General features: G+C 29.9%; 1 protein-coding gene and 1 non-coding gene across 4 annotated transcripts in view; both read right to left on the reverse strand.

Annotated features, from left to right (window-relative positions):
* Nucleotides 1-4,778, reverse strand: part of Fhos (Formin homology 2 domain containing) — a 279,471-nt gene extending 274,693 nt beyond the window's left edge. For 2 of the 3 annotated variants that reach the window (XM_064054589.1, XM_064054590.1), the window contains exon 1: nucleotides 4,562-4,778. In XM_064054589.1, coding sequence (XP_063910659.1) covers nucleotides 4,562-4,582 — 21 coding nt within the window. In that variant the 5' untranslated portion in view covers nucleotides 4,583-4,778. The remainder of the gene's footprint in view (nucleotides 1-4,561) is intronic. The other variant, XM_064054591.1, reaches the window with a different exon arrangement.
* Nucleotides 4,779-18,286: 13,508 nt separating this feature from the next.
* Trnai-aau (transfer RNA isoleucine (anticodon AAU)) lies at nucleotides 18,287-18,360 on the reverse strand. Its single transcript has one exon. It is a non-coding gene; the product is annotated as a tRNA-Ile (tRNA).
* Nucleotides 18,361-21,015: the final 2,655 nt, after the last annotated feature.

A 21,015-nucleotide genomic window follows, 5' to 3' on the forward strand; every position in this document is an offset into this window, starting at 1 on the left:
AATAGGATTCTATATCAGTACAGGAGCAACTCGAACATTGCGCTAAAATGACTTGCTAATCGCATCGAACTATAGTTTTGGAAATTTCATTCCTATAAAATACCATATAAAATTTTATTGTCAATAACGAGACCTAGCAAGAGACAATAGCAAGAGATATTTACAACTTAAAGTTGTCGGGTGCCGGTAATCCCTACTTAATTTATGAGTACAACTACCTGCTAAATGTTCTCCGACAAATTCTGGTGAACTGATGTCAGCCATAAATATTTCTTACCATTATACTACTGTCCGCCTCGTCATTGTCAATAAAATTTTATAGGGTAGAATGAAATTTCCAAAACTATAATAACGTAGTGGTCGCCTGTTCGATCTCCTCATGGGTAATTTTTTTTCTTACGCTTGATTGGTATTATATACAGTTTTTTATAGATTCGCAAAATCAAATTTTACATTTTTTTGAAATAACTGGATTTTGTTGAACTGGATTTCAAAGGAGAAGAAAATTCTGTCTGAATACCCGTAGACCAATTTTTATAAGTACATATATACATTTATATATAAATAACACTTTTCCACTAAACCTAGTTTAATGGTTCTTTCGACATTTAATTAAAAATTTCACCGACAAGAAAAAATTAAGGGAAAAAGGATACATAATTTGTTGATTCTTGCATTTTGTTACACTTTTTTTTTAATAATTTTAGTACGATTAAAGTATAAAACTGACTTTTTGCACATTTTTGTGTCGCAATATAAACTATTTTGTAATTTTTACTTTCTGAGCGTAAGCTAAGGAAGTATTGTAATCGAGTCTATAGGCGAATTCCCTACTATTATGTTTTTTCGACTTTTCATGACCCCTATAGTACGAAAAAATAGGTCTCCCGTTTTCGTCTGTCTGTCTGCCGTCTGTCCGGATTTTTACTACTGAGCCGATTGTTATCGGATTTTGGATGAACATTAGGAATATCATGTAAATGGTAAAACGGTCACAAAAATTTGACTACCAAATCGAATGACGTCATCTCAAAAATTTACAATAATATTTTTTTCTAATTTTATAAAATAAGATACTTTTGCATTTGTGGTGTATGAATCCGTGTTGAGTTTTCACTCTAAACATTCAGATTTTTGGGGAAAATATCAAAATTGTATAACAATATTTCGCAGTTTAACTTTAAAATTTGCAAAACCGAATGCTCTGAAATCTTGCAAAACATTTTAAAGTTATTGTGAGCATGGTAAATTTTTAATAATATATGTGCTTATCCCCTCCAAAAATTTCAAAATTTTGTCGAATACATCCTCTCGCAAATGTACAAAACTACTTGTAAATTCCATTCATATTTTTTAGAATTGCTTATACAGTAGTATCTTAGGAAGTACTAACCCCACCCACCCGCCCTCTTGTCATTCTAGCGACAAGTTTTATTCAAAGCAGATAAAATTAATCACTAAAATGGAGACGGGTGGGTGGGCGGGGTTAATTTTAACTTTTTATATTTTATAGGCAAGCAATAAAAAAATTACAAAAAAAATCTAGGATATATTCCAAGTGTTGGCTCACGACGAATAAAAAAAATCTTCACAATTGAGAGAGGGCGGGTGGGCGAGGCTTATATATTGCCTTTTTTTTCTTAATATACATAGTCATCTTATCACAACAAGAAACTTAAAACATGTTTAAAATGGTAAATTTGTATAGGGAAACATTGGTTTTTCAATTACGCTCCACCCCTCGGTCTAATAACTAGTGAAAAATTCGTCACGAATGAGACGGATGGGTGGGGCTTATCTTCTTGTTTTATTTTTTAATTAATAAGTACATTTAGTTTTCTTTGTATAACACGATAACTGAAGAACACATTTCACATGGTAATTTCTCGTAGAAAAATAAGGATTTTACAATTAAGCTTCGTTCCTCGGCTTACGACGAATAAAAAAAATCATCACAATTGCGACAGGGCGGGTGGGTGGGGCTTATATTTTGCCTTTATTTTCTTGATATACATAGCCATGTTTGCATAACAAGAAACTTAAAACATGGTTAAAATGATACATTTTGCAAGGAAATATGGATTTTGAATCATGGGGCGGAGCCTAAATGTAAAATCGATATTTCCTTATACCAATTTTCTATTTTAAACATGTTTTAAGTGTTAGGTTGTGAAAAGAAGTCTACATATATCAAAACCAAAAGGCAAAATGTATGCCCGCCCACCCGCCCTATCGCAATTGTGATGATTTTTTTTATTCAATGTGAACCAGGAGGGCGGAGCTTAACTGCAAAATACTTCATTCTTTACAAGAAATTAAAAAATGTTTTTGAGTATCGTGTTGTTCAAACACTAGTACGCATATTAAGAAAAAAAAGCAATGTATAATATATTGCTTATACAGGTGACTCAAAAAAAATGAACGAGTCAATTTATTTTATTGATTAAACCAGGAACGAGTCACTCCATTTTCCAGAAAATTTGAAAATACAATACTGTTATTATTACACTCCACCGATGCAAATTGATATACTTGTGCTTGCAAAAATATTGACGACGTCATCACAAAATTTTATAAACGAAAAACTTTTTTAAACATGCCCGTAACACGCTTCTTTACATTTATTTTAACATTACATACATATCTTTATTCTAGCTTCTAGGAGTAAAGAAATTAAATTTGCAAAATCAAATTTTACAATTTTTCGAAGGAGTTGGATATGTTTCATTTATACTTCCTTCGACCAATTTTTAACATTCGTTTTCCCAAATATCACAATAAACACAAAGTGTGATCTAAAATTTAACTTCGAGCTCAAATCAGAAGACCGAAGAGAAAATTAAGAGTCAAATACGGAAACTTTTGATTTTGAGAAATCGTGATTCTTTCTGCAGACTTTCTTTCGTACTGGTAGTTCTAAGAATACCCGAACAGCAATGTATTGTTTCATTTTGGTAACATTAAGACCTTGTGCTAAACTAAATCGTGCTTAGATCTATTTGGAGACCTGACCCTAACATGTGGTTGTCCATCGAACCGGCACGAGTCACTGAAATCTGGCTCACAAAAGTCCTAAGTGTGTCTTTTTCCTTCAGGTTTTTTTACACTATTGTTATTCTTGTTGTTATTGTTGTTTTTTATGTATGTTGTTAATATAAAATTATTTAATAAAATAAAATAAAATAAATAAATAAATAAATATAAAGATAACCCTTCTTTATTAAGTGCCCGTCACAAGAACAACAAATGAATTTACCTTCCGATTAAGAAATTGACAAACTTATTATGATCAAAAACTGCCATTTTCTGAGGGCTAATTTTAAAATGTATACTATATTAATCACTGACATGATAGATATTTAGATATCCTTCTCCCCTACCTATTCAGGCCTGTCTGTGTTGACAATATTGATTATGCTTTCACTCCATCAGGATATTAGTAGAAGAAAAGTAACAAATTCTAACTTTGTGTGGATCACGTAACCGACTTCAATACAGCGCAAATTTGTTTTAGCTCTTATTTCTTACGTAGGTGTTATTTTGCATCCGTGAGAAGAATACCTATCAAAGAGGGAGTTCTTTACTTTTCAGCCTTCGATATCTAACTAGAATACAAGCCTATCTTCATTATTAAACAATCCAAGGTATTTGTTAAAAAAAAAAGAAATGGAAGAATATGACATTTTCTAATTTCCGATTTTGAAGTATTGCCACAACTCCTTGTTCTCTTCTTTTAGTTTCATTATAGTGAATTTAAAACAACAATTAAACAACAAAATATTACTACTAAACATTTCAATGGAACGTTTGATTTGTATTTTTCTCATGTTCTTGTAAGGATTTTAATGTTTAGTAGATAACTTGCAACCTTTCCAGTGTTTTTTTTTAATATCTTTGACCTTTAAAATATGTGTAGCTAGTGCATAAGCAGCTCCACCAAAAACAAACACCCACTGAATAAGTGACGACAGAAATAAAATGTCGCTGAAGCACATAATCGCAACAACTTTGAGTTTTGCAAATAACATGTTTATTCCAGACCCCATAAAACGTGGGTCTCCATGCATTCTAAAAATGTTTTTTTAAAACGGATTTTACAGAAGACATTAGAGTCTATTTTTGTGAAATCTATGCTTAGTTTACACCATTTCGTGTGAGTTTCAGAAAACAATTTCCGCGTAGCGCCAAATTTACAACGCACAAACAGCGTGTGTAATGTTCTATTTAGGTCAATTTTCCTCTCTGCCCCCAAATTTATGTTATAGTAGCAACTCTGTTTGGACAAGTCCAGACATAAAATTGAAATTTCCTCACACTAACTTCCATTATTTGCTTCGCCTGGCACATCATTTCCAAACAGCTGATCACACCAACGCACTCTAAATCCCCCATAAAAAACCAGTCAAACCGGTTTCCCAACAAACTCCCAAATCCAAAAAAACTCAAAACTATCATTGCTTTGCGCCAAGATTCCACCTTTATGTAACTGATGTATTTATTAGCATCTCAATGTCACCGAAAATTACAAAAAGCCGCCAATCATTTTTTCAAAAACACTTACGTAGTTTCTGTAGCTGCTCATTATTTGAAAATAGATCACTTCACTTTCAGCATATTAGTCAGTGCAATTAGTAGCCAAAACCGGTTAAGTTTACATGGCACACGCTATGACTCGGAACCTGAAGAAACCAATCGGACGAAACGTCGGCGGGTAGATAAGCGCAAAATCATTCAACACAAACACGAAACGAAAATGGAAACACCAATTAAAAAAACTAGCACGAAATCGATAAAATTGTAGAGTCTAACCTCGCACTATTCTAACCACTAAGTCAAACGTGGATTCCGGCGCTTAGCGCCCTCGGCGTCGCCGCGGCTTAAGTCGAGAACTGCCGACAAGGGTCGAGCGACTATTTAAAGAACAAATTGTTTAATTTGTATAAAGTCTCATTAGGCGTGATTTGGTATTGTTAAATTGTAATAATAGAAACGCGGTAATTGGTGTGTAAGTCACAAAGGTGGTAATAATTCACATCGGTGCTAATAATAAACAACGCTGAGTTCTTTTGAGGGATTTGATGTGTTGATAAATGTGAGAGACCTTGCTTTTGAAAGAAATGAGTTAATATTTTTAAGGAATTACTGCCGGTAAATTTTTTTGGTTTTTTATTAGCGTCTTCACTTTAACTAGTTCCTAATTTGAATAATTGTATGTTACTTTATTTATTCGCTTACATATCTCCTTCGTATACAGGTTATGCACAAAATTCATAAAAAGCGCAGTGTTTGTTTTTAAAAAATATGCAAAAATATGTCAAGCTTTTCATTTTCGTTTCCATCTTTTGACACTTGTTAAAAAAAATTAATTAATAATTTTTTTTAATGAAATGCTATAATTTTGATCAGATTATTTGATAAAGCTCATTTTTCTACATATGAAAATGTAGCTTGATGTTGGGATTGCGTAATAAAAAAATGAAATAAACATGCGATGAACATAAAACAAAATGAAATCCAAATAACTAAAAATTAGAACAAAAACCTGTCAAAGAAAATCGCTTTTGTCAGTTTCTTAAGTGCTTTAATAAAATACCGATAATTTAGACGACTTGAAAGCACAAATTCGTCCCCAGAGTATTAAAAATTCCGTCAATCAGGTCTACCGTGTGCCGGATAATGCATGGGGAACAGTTTGAACAATTTCTGTAGCATAAATTTTTACTCCAACGTATTGTTTATAATTACAATCAAGTTTATTTTGTTTGCTGTTAATTTTCTCATTTTTTTTTATTTTGCAACTCCTACATCAGACTACATTTTCATATGCAGAAAAATAAGCTTTATCAATTAAAGTATCAAAATTATACCTTCCTATTTAAAAAAAAATCAATGATGACGTCATAACTTTTACAAATTTGACGTAAAATTTTGTTGACATATGTCAAAAGATGTAGAGGACAATAAAAAGCTTGACAGGTTTTTGACTTTTTTTCGAAAACAAATGCTACGCTTTTTATGAATTTTCTGCATTACTTTTATCATAACCCTGTATATAATGGATGCTGGAACTGTTCTAAAGGGCTTTTATTAATGTTTGATATCTAGTAGGCCATAGTTGGCCTCTCCCTACGTTTTATAAATATTGTTTATTTTTGAAATTCAGATGCGACGTTGCCACGTTATTCCAATTTTCTTGAATTTCTTTGCCAATGGAACGGTTCACAAATAAAATCGCAATAGTGTTATTTTTAAAGTAAGTCTTACAATATTTTGTAGGAGGATAAATAAAGGTACGCGCTTTGTCATCAAATTTTTAGGGGGGATGAGCAAATAGATTTCGATCAAAATTTTACCATGCTTACGATAAATTTAAAACATCTCCAAGATTTCAAAGCATTCGGTTTTGTAGTTCCTGATTAAATCAATAAAATAAATTCACACTTTCATTAATTTTTTTTGAGTCACCCTGTATATGCAAATCCAAAAAATATGAATGGAATGATAAATCACAACTACAGACTCATCATATTTTGCACATTTAAGATAGGACTTATTCAGCAAAATTTTGAGGTGATGTCATCAATTTTTTAGGGGGGGTGAGCAAATACATTTTGACTATAAATTTATCATGCCTATGACAACTTTAAAACATCTCCAAGATTTCAAAGCACTCGGTTTTGTAGTTCCTGATTAAATCAATAAAATAAATTCATGCATTCATTAATTTTTTTGTCACCCTGTATACGCAAATCCAAAAAATATGAATGAAATGATCACAAGTACACACATCATATTTTGTACATTTTAGATAGGGTTTATTCGGCAAACTTTTGAGCTGACGTCATCAATTTTTTGGAGGGGATAAGTAAATATATTTTGATTTTAGAGTATTTTCCTCAAAGAACCGTACAACCTTTGGCGTTTGACTTTTTTAATTTTTAAGGAACGCGCGTTTAGTGACTCACCCTGTATATATTTGTATGTACAGTCTCATTAATTACTAGATATAGAAGAAATCTACGAACTAAAGTTGTACGGCTATTTGAGTAGCATTCATTAAAATTATCTTCTACTATACCGAGTGTTTTCTTTTCAGGGCATAGCACACAGTTTAGTTTTTTTTTACACAGAATACCCTATACATTTTTACACATTCTTATTACCTTTTTCCTAGATATTATAACCATAGTTTATTTTTGAAATTTCGTTGTTTCAGTTTTTTTCAAATAGAACAAAAAACACTCGGTATTGTATTACTATTATCTATTTTTTTGTTCTCTTTCTTTCAATACATCGATGTGTTCTTTAAAACAGTAAAAAATCTAAATAACTATCAACTTTAAAAAATATAGTAAATACTAGGAAACCTAAAAAACAGAATCAGACGCAATAATAAAATTTCGGAATCTGTCATTTGAAAAAAACTGAAATTCAAATTGTTACTTTTAATTTTTTTATAAACACTCTGTATACTAAAACCACATTTAATTTACACCACAATAAAGCCCTTATTTTTATTTATCTCTCGACAAAATATAGTAATCCAGGTTTTAAAAATAACCCTGCTGTGATTTTTTTGTGAACCCTTTAATTCCTAAAAAATTCAAGAAAATTGGAATAACTTGGCAACGTTACATTAGAATTTCGAAAATATAGATAAAAATATACAGGGTATTCCATTTGAAAAACTAAGTTGTGTGTTACCCTAGAACACTGTATGTGTTTCAAAATAATTTTGGTTTTTGGATGTCAAAGAACTTACAATTTTGCTCTTTTTCTCTATTTCTATACGTGTGTATATCTGTATATCTTATGTAATATTGTAATATACCTTGGTACATATTTTAAAACTAGTTTCTAATATTAATGTACAGATAGTACAAGAAAGTACAAAAAAAAGTGAACATTTTCTCCCATTAAACAATACGAAGAGTTTAAATCTAATAATTCAGATTTTTTTCTCAACGTGGTCATAATTACTGTAATACCAAAAAGATTACTAAAACTAAAAATTTTAAAGATCAAAAATGTTAAAAATCTAGAAATTGAAAAACCGAAAAATTGAGGTCCGAAAAGTTGAAACATATAAAGAACGGGCAATCGAAGCATCAAAAAACTAAAAAATCTAAAATTTAAAAGTCCGAAAAATTGACATAGAAAAAGCGAAGAACTGAAAATTCAAATCATCAAAAAACTGATAAATCGAGAAATTGAAAAATCCCAAAAACGAAATGTCAAAAAATTGAAAAATCGAAAAATTGGAAAATCGAAATATTGAAAAACCGCCAATCGAAATTGAAACACTGAAACAATGAGAAATCAGAACATCAAAAGAACGAGAAATCGAGAAACCGAGATGTCGAAAAATCGAAAAATTGAGAAATCGAAAAATTCGAAATTGAAACATTTAAACTTAAAAAACCGATATATCGAAAAATTGAAAAATTAAAAGCTCGAAACATCTTAAATTCAATAAGCCGAGGAAACAAATAATGGAAAAATCGGGATACTAAAACATAAATCAAGAAAATGTGAAATCGAAAAATCGAAAATTAGAGATGTCAAAAATTGAAAAATCGAAAGTTGAAAAATCCCAAATAAAAGTAACGAAAAATTGAAAACCGAGAAATCTAAAAGATGAAAAGAAACATTTCTATTCCATTTTGTTTTTTTTTCAAAAATCTCGATGCCTAGGATTTATTTAAATTTAACACGGATTCATAAGTTTTGTACATTTTAGATTTAGAATTTATTCAGTGAAATTTTGAAATGACAAGATTCAGAGCGCAATTTCTAAATTAAATTATGTTGTAAAATTTTTATTTTTTTTACGGAAATCTGAATCCTTAGGTTATAAAATCATGGCGGGTTCATAAACTACAAGTACAGGAGTATATTATTTCATATAAAATGGGTAAAGTTAATTATGCCATATAATGAGCGGACGTCATCAAACGGTTACTGGAGATGACTATCCAAATTTTGGTTAGCGTTTTACCTTCTACATGATACTCTTAATAGACAATCAGTCTAGTAGTTTCGGAGATTATCTATCTGATAAAATTTCGAACAGACGACAGATAGACAGACACAGACAGACAGACAGATAGACAGACAGACAGACAGAAACGGGAGACCTATTGCAATACTTTCGTCGCTTACGCTAGGGAAGTAAAAGTAAGGAAAATTTTGAGATGATCTCATCAAGTTTTTCGCTGAGATAAACAGTTAAATTTAGTGATTGATAATGTTTACGATAATCTTAAAGCGTTTGAAAAATTTCAAAGTACATATGTATTCGATTTTGCATTTTCAAAGTTAAATTGAACAAGTTGTCATACAATTTTGGCTTTTTTTTAAAATTTGGATGTCTAGGGTAAAAAATCAAGACGAATTCTAAACCATCATAAGTATAGAAGTCTATTATTTTATAAGTTTTAAAAAACATTTACTACGTAAAATTTTAAGATGACGTCATCAAACTGTCGGTGGGGATAAACCAACAAAATTTGGCCAGCCGCTAGCTCTCGATCTATCTGTGCAGGTCGGTTTAGTAATTTCGGAGATTAGATACGTGTAATAAAATAGCCAACAGACGGAAACAGGAAATCTACTTGTTCATATTTCAGGAGCTATAAAACGTCAAGAAAATCGCTGAAACACATCAAATGATTTTTCATAGGGAGGATATTAAAAAAAATCTCGAACATTTTAATATTACCGAATTTAATTATTTTTCGTGAAATCAAACCTTAAACTTGAAACAACAAATAAATTGGTGTTAGCGTTTTGACATGTGTGTGATGGAGATGTTAATGAAACTCTGCGTAAACAACATTCCAGATGTAATTTTTTTAAATCAAACTGTTTAGCTGAAGCTATCCGAACACTTCCTTTTTATTAGATATAGAACTAAGAGAAGTACTGCAGCAGTGCCATTTTGGTGAGTATTTTTTTGGCGTTTGATAGTAGATGGAATACGAAAATGTAAGTTGCTAAATTATATCAGTCTGTCTGAAACTGCTACTATCAATTAACACTACTACTTTATTTTTATTATTATTACTACATATTTATTATATAATAATGTTAAGTAAATCTCCCAACAGTTTTAAATTTTATAGAAATTATATAACCTTCTTGCATATTTTGGCAAGATATTAACATTGATTTAGAGATCACAGAAATAAAATGCAGTTATTCATTGGCTCCAAAGTTGTTGAATTCGTCTTTAAAAAATGTAAGTACATACAGCTTGATTTAATTTTTAGAACTGTTTACGAAAGTTGTCAAAAAATGAATAACATTTTTATTTAAATTCCTCGACTATCTAAAAAACATTTATTTATTTATCCTAAAATAATTATAGAGGAAGTGTAATACATATTATGATTTACGTGTACACTCTACATGTCAAAATAACACATTTATCCTCATCAAAAAATCAATAACGTCAAAAATATTACTTGAACTTTTATTGGAAAATACGCTCTTTTGCATACATTATTTGAACTTTCGAGATTCGTTTATTTATTTTTTCTGCAGTATAATAGTAATTATTTTTATTTCACGGAAACTGCTCTATACTTTACGTAAAACCTTCACCATATCGCATACTTAAGATAGTAAAAACGTTCGATTTCCTTTGAACCCAAATAATTCCAACCGCTTGTACCAATAATCCTGACATTGAAATTACACCAACGTGCAACTGCTTCAAATAAATCTTATTTATTTTGATAAAATTTCAAGTTGTTTTTATGAAAAAAATCGTTGAACCGAGCTGCTAAACCGAAATTAATCGCCTCCCAGTCGCGTCTGGCGCTCGCTTTCATGGCCATGTGTGCGGAAATCGGCGATTGTTGATAAAAGAAAAAATACGGAAGGTAATAAAAAATCCCGGGTTCGCCAAACTTTTTTCAACATAAATAAAAATAGGCGATTTTTGAGCGGGTAGTCTTTTCGGATTTCAGGTTGACTGACCGTGACGGGAGATTGATGATGTCGGATGCGTTTAATAGTCGCGAATCTGTAAAGAAATGTCATTAAGTTGGTGAAAATTTTGGTTGATTTGTTGTATTTTCGTCTTTTTTGAAGTGCGAGACGCGAGGTCGTTAGTTTTTACTTTGTGGGAGGCGAAACAGTGACTAATAATTTCGGAAAATTATGCGTAAAGTCTGGGAAGTTGAACAAGCGGGGAAATTTATGTAGGAAAAGCAGCTGCTTATAATACGTTATGACCGAATTACAAAAAAGGGTTGTCTATTTTTACAATGAGAATTTACCGCATATCCAAAAATAGAGTTGAAACAGTTTAAAATGAACACTGGCACGAAGAATAGGGTTATACTTATATATGTGAGGGTGAGGGGTTAGGTTCAAAAATGATATAAACAGAAATTCCGCAACTTTGCCTTTAGAACTACTCTGATTTATAGATGCACGAGTTCTTAGCAAAAACGACTCTTTTATGGTTAATTATAGAGTTGAAATGTATGACTGGTTCTAGGAAAAAAGAACTTGTTAATAACACAGAAGGCAACAAGTAATAGAAAATACGCTAAAAAACCTTTTGACTTTGCTTTTAAACGTTTTTGCACGAATTATAATTATCCCTTGATGATATGTAATTTATCAGAGCACATTGCTACTTGAGAATTAACTGCTAAAGTAGAAGCTGCTGTAAATGTAAATTAATCATAGACACTGATTATTATGACTAATATTAGATTAATTTTGTTTTTAGTAACACGTTTTAGCCTTAAAATTATGCAAGGATGTTAAAAATAAAAAAATAATTTACTAGGATGAGACCTGGTTTCGGGAACAGCTATTGACTTCTTTACCGCCAAATTCGATGGTAGTTATGGACAATGCTAAATAACATTCCAAAGATAACAATATCGAAATTCTAGAAGGGAAAGTAACAAAAAGAGATATTTTGAAAATTATCAAAATTATCCCCCGAAATATATTCCATTTATCAAGTTCTTTCGATATTCGAATTTTTTTAATTTCGATCTAACCTAACCTGATCTGATTCGTTGAATTTTCGATTTTTCAATATTCGAATTTTCAGTTAATTTCTTTTCCGATTTTTCGACTTTCGCTTTTTTCAGTTTTTCGATTTTTGATACTTTCGAATTTTCGCATTCTCGATTTTGCAATTTTTACATCTTAAGTTCTTAGACTTTTTAATTTCTTTGCTTTTCGAATTTTCAATTATTTATTTTTCGATTTTCAGTTTTTCCATTCTTTAGTTTTTAAGTCAAAAAATTGAAAAACCTAAAATCTAAAAATCGAAACATCGAAATCTGGATAATTTGAAAAATCGAAAAATGATAAAACTGGGAAATTTACAAATTTAAAAACCAAAAAATTAAAACTTCGAAAAACCGAAAAATCAAAATACGAGAAATCGAAATTTCTAAAATTAAGAAACCAAAAAAATTGAAACATCAAAAACCGAAAAATTAAAAAAAGGAGAAATCGAGAAATTGAAGAAATTAACATAATAAAAAATTGAAGAATCATAATAATTGAAAAATCCCAAAATTCGATCAATCGATAAATTGGAAAATCCCAAAAATTGATAAAGAAAAACTGAGATATCGAAAAATTGCAAAATCGAGAAATCGAAAAGTTGAGGAAGAATCGAGAGATCGAAAAGTCGAGGAAGAATTGAAAATATGAAAATGGAAAAATTGGGAAATCGCGAAATTGAAAAGCCTGATACATCGAAAAATTAAGCAATGGAGAACGGTGAAAATCAAAATATCCAAAACTCGAAAAATTTAATAGTCAAAAGGTGGAGAAGTCGAAATATCGAAAAACTGAAAAGTCGAGAAGTCGGAAAAGTCACAAATGGAAAAATCGAAAAATCACAAAATCGAAAAATCAATTGATCGAAAAATCGAAAATTTAGAAACACCCAAAACTGTAATATTAAAAAATTATTAATTAGAAATCGAATATTCGAAAATTAAAAAATCGTAAAACTCGAATATCGGAAAATTTTAAAATCGAAGAAAAATTGAAGAATAGAAAATTGAAAAATCTCAAAACTGGGACATCAAAAAACTGAGATAGGGGAAACTTAAAAAATCGAAAAATCGAAAAGTTGAGAAACAATCGAAATTATAAAAATCGAAAAATTGAAAAGTCGAGACACCGAAACAGGGAAAAATTGAGTAATCGAGAAATGGGAAACTCAAAATATCGAAAAATCAAAACATCTAATAGTCGAAAAGTCGAGAAGTCGAAAATTCGAGGAATCGAAAAATCAAAAATCGATTGATAGAAAATTAAAAAATTTAGAAACACGAAACACTGGGATATTAAACAATCGAAAAATTTAAAAATCGAGGGACGGAAAAATCGAGAAATTGAAAAATCGTAAAACTGAAATATTGGAAAATAGAGAAATCGAAAAATAAAATAATCGAGAAATGAAAAATTGGAAAAATCGAGAAATTTAATATCGAAAAATTGAAAAATTCCAAAACCCAAAAATTGAAAAATTGATCAATCGATAAATCAAAAAATTGGTTGTAAGTTGTACACTTTGACTAAAAAGTTACCATGCTTACAATAACTACAAGTATTCAGCTTTGTAATTTTTGAGTTAAACAATAAAATAAATTAATTCAGTCATTCATTTTTTTGAGACATCTTGTATAAGCAAATCTAAAAAATATTAATGCAGTGATAAATCACAAGTAATAGAATTTTTTGCACATTTAAGATAGGATTTATTCAGCAAAATCAATTTTTTAGGGGGGATGAGCAAATACATTTTGATCAAAAATTTACCATGCTTATGATAACTTTAAAACGTCTGCAAGATTTCGAAGTATGTATTCGATTTATTCAATAAAATAAATTCACACATTCATTAATTGTTTTGAGTCACCCTGTATCAACAAATCCAAAAACTATGAATGGAATCATAAATGATAATTTATAGACTCATTGTATTTTGACGATTTTAATTTATTTTATTAATTAAATCAAGAACGACTCACACCATTTACAACAATTATTAAAATCACTTAAGTAGTCAATTTTAGTCAGTTTTGATTCTTAGTGAAATCAATTCACATCTTAGAAAATTCTTTAAAAGATATGTTAAGCGGCCTTCGTTTTCTAACATTTCTGAATCTTTCGTGTTTAGAATTTTTGAAAAATAGGTTCTGGATTTCCCAATTTGTAACTCTGAAAGTTTAAGAATAGATGTTTATTTAAATGAGGTACCAAAAGAAGAGCAATATTTGGAAGTTCTAAAATTTCCAATACTTGAAACATATCCTATAATATAGATATTTCGGCAAAACGTCATGTTCTAAAATTTTAAAAATCCAAAAATTGAAACCGAAAAATCGAGATCCGAAAAGTCGAAAAATATGAAGATCAAGCAATCGAAACATCAAAAAATCTAGAATTTAAGAATCCGAAAAATTGATAGAAAAATTGGAGAAAATCGAAATATCTAAAATTTAAAAAAATCGAAAATTAAAATATGGAAGATCAAAAATTTTAAAAATCTAAAAATTGAAAAACCGAAAAATCGAAATCCGAAAAGTCGAAAAATATGAAGATCAAACAATCGAAACATCAAAAAATCTAAAATTTAAGGATTCGAAAAATTGACACAGAAACACTGAAGAATTGAAAAATTGAAATATCTAAAATTTAAAAAAGCGGAAATTAAAATATGGAAAAATTGAAGAATCAAAATTTCGATTTTTCAATTTTTGGATATAATCGAGAAATCAAAAAATCGAAAAATCGAAAATCTAAAAAGTCGAAAAATTGAAGAACTGAGAAACTAAAAAAACTATCGAAAAATCGAACAACAGAAACTAAAACATGAAAATATCGCTAAATTAAAGAATGGAGAAATAAAAAAATCCAGGGCATAGAACGAAAATTAGGTAAGGTAATACGAAAAACTACTTTTATGTTCAGGACCATTTAATCTTAACACAATCAATTTGTCCTTCCCTACAACCACACACAACCACAATATTCCCAGGTATTTGAGTTTCCTGAGTGCTTTACTTTGTGGACAAACCTGACTGCGCAAAAACTGGTTAAATATATAATTGTAATTTTGTTTCGAATTTTCTTCCTCATCGGGTTTTTGTTTTATACCCTCGAATTTTAAATATCCAAAAATTGAAAAACCCAAAAATCGAGATCTGAAAAGTCGATCGAGCAACTAAAACATCAAAAAAACAAAAATCTAAAATTTAAAAATTCTAAAAATTGAAGTAAAAAATCAAAGAACTGAACAATCGAAAAATCGAGAATGATCTCAAATTTAAAATATCGAAAATTTGAAAAATCGAAACTTCAAAAAAACGAAAAATCTAAAATTTAAAAAGTAAAAAAATTGAACAATCGAAAAACTGAAAAATCGAGAAATCGAAAAATCTCAAAAGTGAAATGTCAAAAAAGTGAAAAATAAAAATTGGAAAATCGCAAACTTGAAAAACCGACAAACATTGAAACATTGAAACGGAAATCAGAACATCAAAAGATCGAGAAATCGAGAAATCGAGATGTCGAACAATCGAAAATTTAGAAATCGAAATAAACCTAAATCGGAAACTCGAAACTGAAACATTTAGGGCCGTTTTATAGAAAAGCGAATTAAATATTTAATCCTCGATTAATTTAACACAGGATTAAAATGTGGTATATGAGCCCGTGATTGGTTAAAACCTGCACGTTGCCTAGCGACGAACCTCAATTAAAAGTTAATTGCGAATTAGGTCTTAAACTTAAAAATCCAAAAATTGAAAATTAGAAACATCTAAAATTCAATAAACTGAGAAAACGAAAAATTGAAACATCGAAAAACCGAAAAATCGAGAAATCAAAACATAAATCAAGAAATTGAGAAATCGAAAAATCGAAAGTTACAGACGTCAAAAATTGAAAAATTGAAAAATCGAAAGTTTTAAAAGTCGAAAAATTGAAGAATCGAAAACCGAAAACTCGGGAAATTGAAGAGTGGACAAGTTGAAAAAGCCCAAACTAAAATATCGAAAAATTTAAATCCGAGAAATCTAAAAGATGAAAAATAAAAAAATTCAAACGGATTCATACACTACATGTTCTGCGCATTTTAGATTTAGTATTTATTAAGTGAAATTTTGAGATGACCTCGTCAGAATTTACTAGGCTCACGATAATCTTAAAACGTTTGCAAGATTTCAGAGCATTCGGTTTGAAGTTTCTAAATTAAATTATAAAATGTCATAAATTTTTTTTTTAATATCGAAGCTTCGTCATTTCAGAAAATCATTACATTTTTACAAAATTATTGAAGATTCTGGACTTCTCAATTTGTAATTCTAATTTAAAAGTTTAAGAATAAATTTTTATTTAAATGAGGTACAAAAAGAAGAGCAATATTTGGACGTTCTAAAATTTCTAATCCTTCAAAAATCCTATAATACAGATATTTTGGCAGAACGTCATAATCAAAAATTTATTTGAAAAATCGTACAACCAAAAATTTTAACAATCTAAAAATTGAAAAGTCGAAAAACTGAGGTCCGAAAAGTCGAAAAATATAAAGATCGGGCAATCGAAACATCAAAAAATCAAAAAATCTAAAATTTAAAAATCCGACATAGAAAAAGCAAAGAACTGGAAAATCGAAATATGTATCTAAAATTTAAAAAATCGAAAAATTACACTATCGAAAAATCAAAACATCAAAAAATCGACAAGTTGAAAAATGGAAAAATCGAGTAATTGAAGAATTGAAAAACTGAAAAGTTGAGAAATTAAAACATCAAAAAATCGAAAAATCTAGAATACCTAGAAGTCGAAAAATTGAAAAATCGAAAAATTGGAAGATCGAAAAATCGAAAAACCTACAAATCGAAATTGAAACATTGAAACAACGACAAATCGGAACATCAAAAGATCGAGAAATCGAGAAGCCGAGATCTTGAAAAATCGAAAAATTCAAAATTGAAATATTTAAACTTAAAAATCCGATAAATCGAAAAATTGAAAAAGTCAAAACTCGAAACATCTAAAATTCAATAAACTGAGAAAACAAAGAATGGAAAAATCTGGAAACCAAAGAAGAAATCAAAAAATTGTGAAATTGAAAAATCGAAAATTAGAGACGCCAAAAATTGAAAAAATGAAAAATCGAAAGTTTTAAAAATCCAGGAATTAAAGAATCGAAAAACCTAAAAATCGAGAATCTACAAGTTGAAAAATCCAAAATTAAAATGACGAAAAATTGAAAACCGAAAAATCTAAAAGCTGAAAAGAAGCATTTTTATTCATTTTTTTTTTGTTTTTTCAAAAATCTCGATGTCTAGGATTTATTTAAATTTAGCACGGATTCATAAACCACAAGTTTTGCACATTTTAGATTTAGAATTTATTCAGTGAAATTTTGATATGACACGATGTCCGAGCATTCAGTTTTGCAGTTTCTAAATTAAAGTATACAATGTTGTAAAATTTTGATTTTTTTGCGGAAATCTGAACCCCTATGTTATAACATCATGGCGAATTCATAAACCGCAAGTACAGAACTATGTTATTTCATAAAATTTAAATAACATTTACTGCGAAAAATTTTGTGGTAACGTCACCAAATTGTGGTGATTTATGATCAAAAAAATTTTGATTTGCGTCCAGTAATTTCGGAGATTACCTGTCTAGTGAACGGGGAACCTATTTTTTCATTCTCTAGGTGTCATGAAACCTCAAAAAGCATGAAAATAGCCTGCAACGGATGGATCCTCTTGCAATTTTTCCTTAGCTTAGGCTCGGGGAGTATAAAGCCTCATTTTACTCGATCTCCTATAAGAATAAACAGAATTCGACGTAGTAACTGAGACCTCTGTTTGTAGCTATCTCATTTCCAACAGGGGTAATATAATGCCGATTTTGTTACTTTTAATATTTTTTACACAATACAAAAACACTATATTTTATTAATTTGTTCTTATTTCAGTAAATAATATTTATTTATACTAATGAACAAACGTCCCTACTTCTGTCATAATTTTAGAACCTAATGAATTCAATTATCATCATTGAAAAAAAATTCTTTTGGGTCTGCCGAAAGTTGATTCAAACGTGTGTAGTGACCAATATGTATAGGCAACCAAGAATACCGGACTGTGCAAAAAATAAGAGATAATTTATAAATATGTAGTGAAATGTTAATGTTCACTCCGTAGTTTGTTATATACATATAGCCAAAATAAAAATAACATATAGGGATAAAACGAAAAAAAAAAGTTGGCCCATGAGGGGATCGAACCCGCGACCTTCGCGTTATTAGCACGACGCTCTAACCAACTGAGCTAATGGGCCAGTTGCTTAGCATCCCGTTTTCACTGTTATCGTCGTTCGGCAACCGTAATAAAGCAATGTTATTCGACGTACATTTAGCCGTAATAAATCATTAAAAATATCTTCATAAAGCTTATTAATGAAGTGTAGATAAACTATAATAACTGTAATATAATAATTGATAACAGTATCACGTCTTAATTACAGAAATCTACACATTAATACCGTAGTAATGAAGATTGCCAATAGAGGCGCTATCCGACAAAGTTCAAATTTTCCCGAGACCTACTAACGAAATCCCCACAATCAAAAATAAATTTTCAGGCAACACGTTGCACATTGTCGACATCTCACATCTTAAGAATTTTTAAATTTAAACCTTGCACTAGTTACAGTTTTTCTGCGAATCATGATCTCTTTTCTAATTATTTTTAGAACAGAATATGAGTTCAAATTTAACAACACAGAAACAAACAAATAAATGAACAGAATAGCTAAAACTAGAAATATAAGAGTGACAATCAGAATTATATTCAGAGAAACCTGTGTTTTTTTTAATAAAAAAATGAATCTTCAATCATCGTTGAATTGAAGCTAAGAAAGTCCTCACCGGTGAAAACATTTGAGTCATAACCTAAATATTTTAACCAAGGTGGGTGTTGGAACTGCGCCAGAGTCTCCAAGTTTGTGAGATTCAACCATCAGGAAATACTGGTCGTTTCAAGCATTCGAATATGTATTTTCACACATTTTAAACTTGCTAGATATAAATTCTGGAAGATGATACTTCGCTCTTGTTCTCTAAATAAAAAAGGGGCGGATTTTGGGTTCGAAAAAGTAAAGAAAGCGTATGCTCGTTTGGTAAGTATATGTAATGAAGCACCTCGTTAAATGTCAATTATGCATCTAATTAGCTTCGTTCGCTTGTTTGAAAACGGTTTCTGAAAGTAGTTATCTAATCGTTATTTTTTTAAGTGAGTTTTGAGGCAATATTTTTGGAAGGAGGATATTTGATTTATTTTAAACAAGTGTACTAAAAATAATCCAGAATTATCAAATACCAACTGGCGAACAGTGCAAAACCAATCTGTCAAAAGATTTTTAGGTAAATAAATATTCCACTAATTTTGGATTGCTGTCAAAAATTTTTGTTACTTGATTACTGATAGTAAAAATTTTGCGAAAAGTTTATTTATTATTAATTAGAAACTATGTATTTTTTCTGTATATTTTGTAAAATATAATTTAGCACAATTCTATTCAACACCTAAAAATGAATTTATTTATCATGTATGAAATTTGTAAATAATTATATTTTAGTTAACACATTATAAAATACAAGTGTGAGCTCATGGATTTTCGCAGGTATAAATAAACTCTCAGATATGAATTTCTGAATTTAGCCTCCAAGTCTTTGTTGTTACATTATAGTCTGGTACACAGTTGCACTGATCCGGTATCTTAATTCTGTTAAGTATTTTTGTAGTCAGAAAGCAATAAATTATAGAGGTCCTTGCCAGGAGGATTATCGCCATTTATCCTCAGTGCACATATTTGACGAAGAAAGAGACAATACACCACAATGTATAAATTATAAACAGTAAATACATTTGGTACCAAAATAGTACACTTTCTAAAAATTCATCTTTGCCTTTCCTTAATCCAAGTCACAGAACCATAAATTATTTCACAAATTTTAAGCAAGGTTTACTTAGCAAAATTTCAAGATGACGTCACCAATTGTTTGGGGGGATTGAACAATTCACGTTTGGAACGTAAAATCTACTTTTTAGAATAACGATAGTTGTATGTAGTGCTTAAAATAAAGGTATTTTGAAAATGCTGGTAGATAAGTTTGTAACACGGCATATTTTAACTGACATTTACTTAAGAAAATTCCGAGATCACGTCATCAATTTCTTGAAAGAAGCGAATAGAAAAATCTTGCTAATAAAATGTAGAAGAAGAAAATCGAATTTGGGTATTCTACAAGCTCAAAAGCCATAAAAATATGGAACTAAATAAAAAAATCTTTAACCGTTACAGTCGCAAATTCATGGTTGGAAATCACGGCTATAAATAAGCTGACAGCGTCACGTCATCCCGACTGCTCCCGTGACTTCTATCCTACATCTGACAGCTCGACCAGGAACCGCACACTCCGTTTCCACCAAGTGTTACGATGTTATTTCTATTTACCTCAATTCCATTTAAATGTCCAATTTCTATAACCCCGATATTAAACTACAACTGAATCAACAAAATATTTACAAAACAAAGACTAGCAAAGATTTATAAAAACAAAAAGATCTGGCTTGAACTAGAACTTATTCAGACAAAAAGACTACGTGAGGTTAGAAACTGCAGAGTATGAAAATTTACGTTCAATTTAAATTATACAACAGAGAAAATTACTGAAGTCAAAATTGTGAGATAGAAAAAAAAATGTATAAGGTGAAAAATTGCAAAGTTAACAAAATCATATGAGTTTAATATTTTATGTCCATTCGAGTTATTGGTTAAATTTTAAAGGTGAAGATATTCCGCTGCATTGTGGGACATCGTTTTACATTTCCCCGAACAAACACAAACAAAAAACACACAATGTTGTTAATTTGTTCAATAAAATTTTTCAGTTCAAACATGTGCTCGGTTTAAAAATACTCTTTCTAAGAA

The sequence above is a fragment of the Zophobas morio genome, unplaced genomic scaffold (assembly GCF_036711695.1).
Source record: "Zophobas morio isolate AGI-343-1 ecotype UQ-CSIRO unplaced genomic scaffold, CSIRO_AGI_Zmor_V1 ptg000012l, whole genome shotgun sequence".
Classification (NCBI taxonomy): Eukaryota; Metazoa; Arthropoda; class Insecta; order Coleoptera; family Tenebrionidae; genus Zophobas; species Zophobas morio.